We start from the raw sequence: 9,309 nt of genomic DNA, 5'->3' as shown, positions 1-9,309 counted from the left end.
TGTTTACAATTTACACAGACTGTTGGCTTTGGCCATGATATCGCCTGTTACCATTCGCTTTCGAGCATTTCTACACGCGACCCCGCCCGTGCAAACATGCTTAATGCATGTTTATTAGCCGAGTTTGCACAATTTTGCTGCCACTTTGCCGCTTTCAGCCAGTTTGGCCTGGTTTCTTCTAGCAGCAAACCCACTTCTACGGAAGAGGTCAGTTGGTCAAGTTCTCTTGCCCATGTCTCCGGAGACATCTTTGTCTTTTGGCATTTTCTTACGTAAAATGCCGCACCCCTCCTTTGTGAGCAGGGGCCAGGACATGCCATAGAGGGCCATACTGCCCCACCCCTCATTGTGAGCAGGGGCCAGGACATGCCATAGAAGGCCATGCTGCCCCACCCCTCATTGTGAGCAGGGGCCAGGACATGCCATAGAAGGCCATGCTGCCCCACCCCTCATTGTGAGCAGGGGACCGGGACAGGTATATAAGGCCACGCTCAGCCACCCGGGCCGTGGCAGTTGCTGTCTTTGCTTCTGCACAGGGAAGGGAGGCAGCAGCGGCAACGGGGTCAGGGGGCTGCCGCCCCTCGCAGACCCAGGGAACGCAACCTTTGGCAGGTCAGTGACCTTTGGCAGCAGCGCTTGGTGGCCGACGCCATGGCGCGGGGCGTTGCGGGACGGGGGCCGGTGGCGCGCAGCCACCCCCTGCCCCGCCGGGGCCCGGCGCAAGCCCCCGGCAGCCTTGCGCAGAAGGAGGAGCAGAGGCGGGAGCGGGAAGCGCGACAGGCTGAGCTGGAGGAAGAGCGGCTCCGCACCCAAGAGCTGCGCCGCTGCTTCGCTGCCGAAACCCGGGAGCTGAAGGCGGCCCTGGAGAGGGAGCGGCAGCTCCTGGCAGAGCGGCTCCGATCTGAGTGGGAGCAGCGACAGGCTCAGGAGGCGCGGCGGCTGCAGGAGCTGAACCAGCGGCAGCGGGTGGCAGAGACCCACCAGCTGCTGCGCTGGAAGGAGGCTGAGCTCCGCGAGGGACAGGAGCTGCTGCGGCAGGCATGTACTGCCGCCGTTGACCAGACGCGGGACCTGCAGCGGCAGCTGGCCGAGGAGATGGTGAGGCCCAGCAGGAGCGGCAGGGAGGCCCGAAGCAAGCTCCAGGACGTCCTCAGCAAGCTACAGTGGGAGACGGATGGCTACCAGCCCGCCCGCATCCGCCACCTCCAGAACCAGCTGCAGCTGGAGAGGAGACTCTTCCTCAAATACATCCTGCAGCGGTTCGAGGGCGAGCTGCCTGCCTCCCCCTGCACGGCCCAGCCCGAAGGCCCTCCTGGGCACCAGGGCCATCAGGAGACGCAGAGCTCCTGCTCCTCTGGCAGAGAAGGGCCCCAGGCCCCGGCGGCACCCCAGGAAAGACCGCCGGAAAGCCGCAGCGCTGGGCAGCAAACAACGTGCAAGGCTGTGGCAGATGCTCAGCTCCAGGTGCCGGAGGGGCAAGACCTGGTGCTCCTGAAGCAGAACAGCCGCCTGCGGCGCCTTCTAGAAGACCTGGAGAGGCAACAGAGTGCCCTTGAGATGGAGAACCGCCTCCTGAAAAAGGAAGGCTCTCCAGAAGCGCGCAAGAAGGCAGAGAGGCTGCAGCAGATAAATGCTCACCTAGCTGCCCTCGCCTCGCGGCTGGAAGAAAGATCCAGGCAACTGCAGGCGACCACTGTTTGCCTGATCAACACTCAAGTGCCACTGCCCATCCAAAGCCCCACCGAGGAACCGTGCACGGCATCGCTTCCTCAGCAGAGGGGTGGAGAAATGGGAGAGCCTGCTGGAGCTTTGCTGGCACAAGACAAGCAGCATGACTTCTCAGAGAAGGCAGCTGAGGAGCTTCAGGCCCAAGTGGCTGCAGGTGAAGAGGCCTCTGATCATGTGAGCGCCCACAGCCGAACCGGCGAGGAGTTAGAGGTGCAGCTCTCGGAGGTGACAAATGAAAACACCCGCCTGGCTGAAGAAAATGCTCGCCTCCGTGGGCAGATGGGTTTGACAGTTCGAGCTGAAAATGCCGACCTGAAAGGGCAACTGGCGCGAGTGGCAGCGGAGCGAGATGCTGCCATCCAAATGAAGGTCTGTCTTCAAACCCAGCTGGAAGAGGCAGAGCGCAAACTGGAAGCCATGAGAGAAATGGCAGAAAGGAGTCAACAGCTGGAGAAGGAACTTGAGGAGACAAAGTTAGCGCTCCAGAGGAAAGAAGAGCAAGGCAAGTGTTTGCCGAGGGCTCAGGCAGAAGCACACGGGGAGCACCAAGAAACCCTGCAACTGTTTCGAGCCCAGCTGGTTTGGTATCAGAAGCTAAACGAGCAACACCAGCAGCTACTTCGGGAACTTGAATGGCTGGAAAGAGAAAGATCCAAGCGTATCATTTCCAGGCCGCGCCAGGCTAACGGGGCTGCAGACAAGGAGCCCATCCTCCTGGCGGCTATGAGAAAACAACCGGCGGAGCTGCGAGCATTCGTAGCTCGATACAGCTACGATCCTTTCAGTGGTCCCAATGAGCGGCCTGAACTAGAGCTTCCTCTAGTTGCTGGGCAATACGTGTACATCTTTGGAGACGTGGATGAAGACGGCTGGTACGTGGGAGAGCTGACCGACGGCACAAGAGGCTTCGTCCCCTCTAATCTTGTTGAAGAAGTTTCAGATGACGGACAACCTGATGACACCGGAGTCTGTCCAGAGACAAGTGATTGGTAGCAGGACACAGATGATGTCTGTCCTGTCTTCTTATATGTTCTTATTAAATCTTTTCCTAACGATCTCTCTGCACAACCTCACTCTCTATCCTGTGTGGATGTGTACTGAAAGGACTATGTGCCAGCTACTGGGGGGCTTGGCGTGGGTGGACTGGGTGCCAGCTACTGGAGTCAACCGGGGGGTGTAGGCACCCCTGGCTTGTGGTGCCAGCTACTGGCGTGGGTCCCAGTGCAGCCGGGCCCTGGCTGGGATATCAGGTGGGCAGAGGGTCTGTGCTGGGTGGCTGTGGGGTTCCTGCACCACGAATGTGTGAGTGCTGCACGTTTGCAGGGAGCACCAAGACGGACCAGTCAGCAAGTAGGCGACTCGTGGGGTGGGTCAGAGGGCCGGAATCCAGGCAGGGGTACTGGCAGGGCAGAGAGGCCGTGCCGGTACTCTGGGGATCCGTGAACATGCGTGTGCTTGTGAACGCACAGCGTGTTGTGTGTGTGCCTGCACTAGTGACCTCCTGTCTCTGGCAGCCCAAGAGGAGGAGGGGACATGGCTGTCTCTGTGTTTTGTGTGAGTCCTCCATGTGGGTACTGTTGACGGCAGCGCCTCGTCTGTGTGACTGGCCGTGTCAGTGTCCTCTCCGCAGGTGTGTCTGTGCGTGTGCATCTCTGGGATGCGTGCTCAGCTTCGCTAGAAGTTGCACCTGCAAGCGGAAAAGTGGCAGCTGCATCCCTCAGCCTGAGCAAAGGCTCCAGATCCCCAGGCACCGGGCTGGGCTCCAGCAGCCAGGCAGGACTGTACTGGTGGTACTGGTCTGGGCTCCAGGGGCACGGTGGGAGGGGTCCTTGGCTGCAGTGCCTGGAAGCGGTGGCCAGTCTTGACATCCCTTAACACTGTGGGTCTGTGGGATGCATGGGGGGATCTGAATCCTGCCTCATCCCCAGGGCTTCCAGCTGGGGATGAGATGTCTGCATTGCTTCAGCTGAATCCCCGCCCAGCCAGAGCGTTTAACCAACACCTCCCTGTCACTGCCTGTGTGTCCTTTTTGTTATGGGCCAAGAATATCCGTGCCCAGAGGGGAACATCTACACCTCTCATAGACATCTGTGCTCTGGTAGGACAAGCCATGCTTTTGGAATCGCTCTCTCTCCACTCTTTAGAGAGGGACAATTGGCGATTACTGCAGTCAGCTAAAAAGTCCATCCCCCAAGGGTGACTCCACTGCCTTTCAGGAGCTGAGACATCTGCAGGGAGCCCAGGAGAGGCAGAGAAAGTGAAGCCTTGGGCTGGTCCTCTGCTCCTGAGCTGGGCCGGGCTCCTGGGACGGAGGGAGCTCCCAGCAAGTGGGCAGCGCTTTGTGAGAGACAGCTCTGCCCAGGAGCAGCTCCCCTGCGAAGCACAGCAGGGCTGAAGGCACTGCCTGCAGGTAGTGAGGGGAGACGAGCGAGGTAGAGAGAGGTCAGTGGGAGGACAGCTGAGCTCCCAGTGTGGGAGAAGTCTTCCCAGGACTTTACACGGTAAGGCTCCAGCTGCAGGGCAGTGCACATGTGTGAGTTTCCTGGAGGAGTCTCCAAAACCTGCCACGTCCAAAGCATCTGTCAGAACAACCCTCACAGTTTGTCCAGTTTGTAGGAAGACGTGCTGCTGAGCAAGGCTTCCCTGCTGCATTGTCAGAGGGACAGGGCACAATGGCTGCCTTCTCCCGGGTACGGCTGCAGAGCGTCAATGTGGTTTGTGACAAAAGAATGCATATCAAGAAAAGAGAGATAGTAGAGATACTAATGAACATTCTTTAGCATAAGTTGTATCAAACGTGTAGTGTCCAACCACGCAGAATCACTAGAAAAGGGTCAACTAGTGGACAAGTGAGGAAGACTATCAAAGACCACCAGAGGACCCCTGAAGATCACCAAAGATCTCGAGTGCGCCTGCGCCAAGGACATTTACATATATGACTGAGTTCCTGGAATTCAGATGAATATGTTAATTGTTTCCAGGAAAAATCGTGAATATGTATGTCCATTCTGTATATAATCTCAACTGTTGAAAGAATTGGTATGCACGATAGGTGGAACGATCCCCCGTGCATCCAGCGATGCAATGAAGAATGCCTGCTTTCTAAAACTCCAAAATTGAGTCTCAGAGAGTTTCTGAAGTGCCGACTTCTGGTAACACTTGAAAGGTCCCTTCCAAGCCAAACTATTCTATGATTCTAGAATTCTATTATGTGGCTTCTTGTGGCACTTTGCATGTTAACGAGGCCTTTGGTGCCAAGTTCCTGAACTGCAGATATTGAAAGAATGAACCAGCCTAGAAGGAAGCAAAAGGCTTCCTGAGGTCCATCCAAGTGTGGGGAGTGAAGGGGAGGACGAGAGGCAGGTCAGCTCATGGAGCATGTTGAGCACCGTCTAGCCACGCCACAGCAGAGGGCATTCCCCATCTCCCCGGGTGAGGCACGCGCACATGATGGAAACCTCTCCTTTGTTCAGAGTCCTTCAGTCACGTTCCCAGGGCAGACCTATTCCTCCTCCACCCACAGACATCAACGGCTTCCCATTTCTGGGTTCGCACATGGTTGGAAGGATGCGCTAAAACCCTCAACCGCCGCCTTGCTTCTTGCCGAGTTCCCTCCACCCTCTTTGGCATCCCTACGCGCTGCCAGTCACTGCCCAATCACTAACTGAGACGTTAAGAAGCTCTTAAGGCTTTCCATCTCATTGTCAGGGGATGACCACGTTTCTCCAGTCACCATTCATGCATGCTAAAAACCCCAGTTGAGGAAGCACATCTTGTGGAAGGGAGAACCTCCCCGAGGCCCCTTTGTGCTTCTTGAGGTCTAAGCAGCAGTGACAAGTGCGGACAGTGACCCCCCACCCCGGGCAGGCGGGGGAACCGGGCTGGAGGGAAAAGGCCTTCCCTGAACAGGTGGTTCTTGGTCATGTTTCTCTGCAGATCACCCGTGCCATCTCCGAGGTGGTGCTTGCCCTGAGGAGCACGGAGGAGCTCAGGCAACTGCTTCCCCACCTCCTTCCCAGCCTGCTCAGGTGGGCCAGTGAAATGCTGGGTGGGGAGAGGCAGCTTTTGCTCATGACCAGCTGGAAACAACTGCATGTGGAGAAGCCGTGCAGGTAAAGAGCCGAAGGGGCAGATGGAGGGGCTGGCTTCAGTTCCCCGTGCCAAGGCATGTGCCTTTGTGGGGCTGAGGGAGGGCTTGGCCTGCCCCACTTCCTAGATGTGGAAAGCGGTCGTCGTGGTTGGTTTTACTTCTGTTCCTTCATGGAGAAACTCCAGCTCCCAGGCAGGAAGGTCTTACGCAGCTCATACTGCGGACGGCCGTCCTCTTGCCTCCTGCATCCCCTTGTGTGCACAATAGCATTGCACTCCCTCAACGGACCCCCGCTGGAGCAGTGACTCTTGCGGGCACTGGTGTCATTCTTGGCCAAAGGCTGGTGGGAAGAGGTATGAGGTGTTGGCCTTGGTTGACACCTAGCGTGGAGTCAGTCTAGAGGCGTGGCTTTTCTTCTGCTTCGGTGGGTCTGGGGCATGAAGAAAATGCCAGTGTCGTTAGCTGCAGTCTGGAAGGCTGTGAAGCGTCATTCCAGGGCTATTTAGCTCTGCTGCAGATCAGTCTTCCCCTAACCTGCTGCGATTTGAGAGTTCTTGGGGTTTCTGGCGGTGGTGCTGTTTGGACTTGTTTTGTTTGATTGGGTTTGTTTATTTTGCGCTTTGCTTCTTTTGCCAGGATTTTCCTTTCAGCTGTCGAGTTGATGCTGGGCAAATGCATGGCGCAGAAATGGACGCGGCTGCTCGTGAATCGGGGAGTGTGGGCTCGCCTGGAAGACCCCGTGGCTCACCCTGAGGGGGTGCGTCTCCTGACCAGGTAAGAGCCCCAGGGATGCATCTGGCCAACTCCTGCAGGGTACTGTGCCCAGTACCGCTGCTTCTTGTGCTTCTTGAGGTCGAAGCACTTGTGCAAGGCTCCCGGAGGAGTTAATTTGGTGCCCGCCTTTGCTAATTGCAGGTGGGTGGTCTGCAGCGGGCAGGGAATGGGACAGGAGTGCTCGCAGGAATGCCGTGGGAGGGGAGGTGCGTCGCTCAGGGAGCCAAGGATGAAGGGTGGGCATTGAGGGTTGTGGTGTTTCTCTTCCCAGGTCACCATTACGCGTGAGGAAGCTCTGCTTCCCTGGCAATGGCCGAACAGCTGCCTGCCGTTGGGAAGCCCCGCGGAGCTCCCTTTGGGAGTCTCTGTGGCGCAATCGGTTAGCGCGTTCGGCTGTTAACCGAAAGGTCGGTGGTTCGAGCCCACCCAGGGACGCCTCTCCCCTCTTGCCTGCCTATGCCACAGCCTTCTAGCCTTCTTTAAGGTCCCTTCCAACCCAAAGCATCCTATGGCTCTAGAAAAAAACACAGGCTCTTCAGTCCCCTCACCAAAGCCACAGGAAGGAAAGAAAACTGATAGCAACAGTTCCTTATTCTCATTTGCCTGCCCAGCTTGGGGAGCAGGGCTTACCTCCCACCTGGGCTCAACCCACCACATAATTTGCTGCAGTTCTACTTTCACTAAAGACACTAACAGTAGCGTGCTCTACAAACATTTCTCCTTCTTCTTGATGGTCATTAGACTCATTTCTCTACTCTTACTAAGCTTAATTGCTTTAATGTTCTGCCTTTCACCTGACTTGATCCCCATCCACTGCTGCTTGTTCTTCTCCAGACTCCTGCCTTCAGGCACAAGGGCCTGGGACACCCCACCAGTATCAGTCCCCCGCCGAAGGAAAAGTCTTCTCTTCTGAGAGAGAAAAGAAGTCCCAGTCTTCCCAGGGACAGAGCTGGGAAGGGCTGTCTGGAGCAAGTCTTTGCTAAAACTCTTTGAAGACCATGAGCAAATTCAAGTGATGGAAAATCCTGCATTTGTGGGCCTGGGGGGGTCCCCAGGGTGCTGCTGCGTCCCCAGCACATGTCCCCATGTCACCGGAGCCCTCTGTGAGGTCACAATGGTTGGGCTCTACATCTTCCTCCTGGGGCTGGTGCTGCCCCAGTTTCTCATGGCTTTTGCCTGGAGGAGCAGTGTGTCGATCCGTGGGATCCTGCTGCCCATGCGGAGGATGAGAGCGCTCATAGGTGAGGGGCTGGTGGCAGGCTGGGGTCTGATACGTGCTGGAGGCAGTGTCTGTCCCAGCCGGGTGCTGGGGGCTGCGTCCCATCACCTCTCATCCTGCTGCCAGGCACGTCCCAGAGGGTCCTGGCTCCATCCTCTCCCTGAGGCAGCTGGGGACCGCTCAGAGGTGACTTGGGCTGGCCGGCTCTTGTCAGGGCTGCCCAGCCCCAGCCCTGCCAGCCTCTCCTTGCGGAGCCCATGTCCATCCCCTGGCCAGCTCAGGGCCCCTGTGCTGGACTCGCTCCAGCGCATTGCTGCCGTTCTGTCACTGAGGAGCCCAGGATGGGCCCAGTCCCCCAAGGTGGTCTTCCCACTGCCGCGGTGAGGGGAAGACTCCCTCCCCTCATCCCACTGACTTCCCTCTTGCCAGTACAGCCCAGCACAGGCTGATAGTGCTGGGGCAGTCTGGGAAGATCCTCACCCCTCCCTGGTGTGAAGCCCTGCAGCCAGCAAAGCCATTTCTTTCTTTTCTTGCAGCTCTCTGCCCATGCGTGCGTTCCCAGTCCAGACCTGCGCGTTCTGAGGACAGAGGCGGGGTGACGGGGACTGTCCCTGCGGCCGTCACTACCTTTGTGGCCGTCGGGACTTCTCTGCTAAAGCGACTGCAAGACCATGAGGTGAGGTGGGGGTTGAGGGCTCCCCTCCGTGCCCCTGGCTTCCCCGGGTGCCGTGGCAGAGGGGCGTCTCACCTGACAGCACCTCTGCCCTCCTGCAGGCACTTTGTCCCCAGGCGCCGATCCTGCTGCTCAAGCTGGACTAATGCCATTGCTCCCCACTCCTTTCCCCGGGAGCTCCCAGTGCTGGGGCTCCTGCCCGTGCGAGGAGCAACACTGGGCCCCAAGGCGCAGGGTGCTCACGGCTTCCCCTCCTCGGGGCATGGTCTCGTTCCCATGCCTTCCCCTTTGTCACGGTCCATTTGGATCTCTCAAATGTACAGGACAACATACGCTGTGATTTCAACTTTATTTCATGAGCTCAGTAAGAAATACAATAAAAAAACATGACAGGGGCTCAGTTCCCTTCTCCCAGACTCGTCTATCACGTGAATTCACTCCTTCACCAGTCAAGTCATAAGGTTTCGTAACTTATAATCTGTAACTCTTAATATCGTGCACCTATGAGCAAAAAAAAGAATTTTTTTGCTATGAACCTATGAGCCAACTGAGAGAGCGCTCACCCTTCCTCCTCCATCACGGTGTGGGCGTCCCCTGTGTCGCACCGGGAAGCATGAAAGCCTCAGCAGTTCAGCTGCTGTTGGATCTGCTTCGAAAGCTTTTTGAGTAAGCTGATGTTTTATACCCTCCAGCTTGGAGGCTGGGTCTATACCATTTCCTTACGTTAGCGGATTCTGAGGAAACTGCCGGACAAAAGGTAGTGGCTGCCGGAGACAGCCATCCGCAGCTGGTAATGGCTGCATCATGGCCCTTTAGCTCTCTCTG

The 9,309-nt window shown here is 57.2% G+C and overlaps 1 protein-coding gene and 1 non-coding gene across 2 annotated transcripts; both read left to right on the top strand.

Moving 5' to 3' along the window:
• The first annotated feature begins 651 nt into the window (after window positions 1–651).
• Window positions 652–2,721, top strand: LOC138684264 (RIMS-binding protein 3C-like). Its single transcript, XM_069777962.1, has one exon. The coding sequence runs from the start codon at window positions 652–654 to the stop codon at window positions 2,719–2,721; it is 2,070 nt and encodes a 689-aa protein (XP_069634063.1).
• Window positions 2,722–6,953: 4,232 nt separating this feature from the next.
• On the top strand, window positions 6,954–7,027 carry TRNAN-GUU (transfer RNA asparagine (anticodon GUU)). Its single transcript has one exon. It is a non-coding gene; the product is annotated as a tRNA-Asn (tRNA).
• The last annotated feature ends 2,282 nt before the right edge of the window (window positions 7,028–9,309 follow it).

This window comes from Haliaeetus albicilla, unplaced genomic scaffold, assembly GCF_947461875.1.
Source record: "Haliaeetus albicilla unplaced genomic scaffold, bHalAlb1.1 scaffold_139, whole genome shotgun sequence".
Classification (NCBI taxonomy): domain Eukaryota; kingdom Metazoa; phylum Chordata; class Aves; order Accipitriformes; family Accipitridae; genus Haliaeetus; species Haliaeetus albicilla.
Note: the sequence above shows the minus strand (reverse complement) of the source record. Positions and strands in the feature narration are given on the sequence as shown.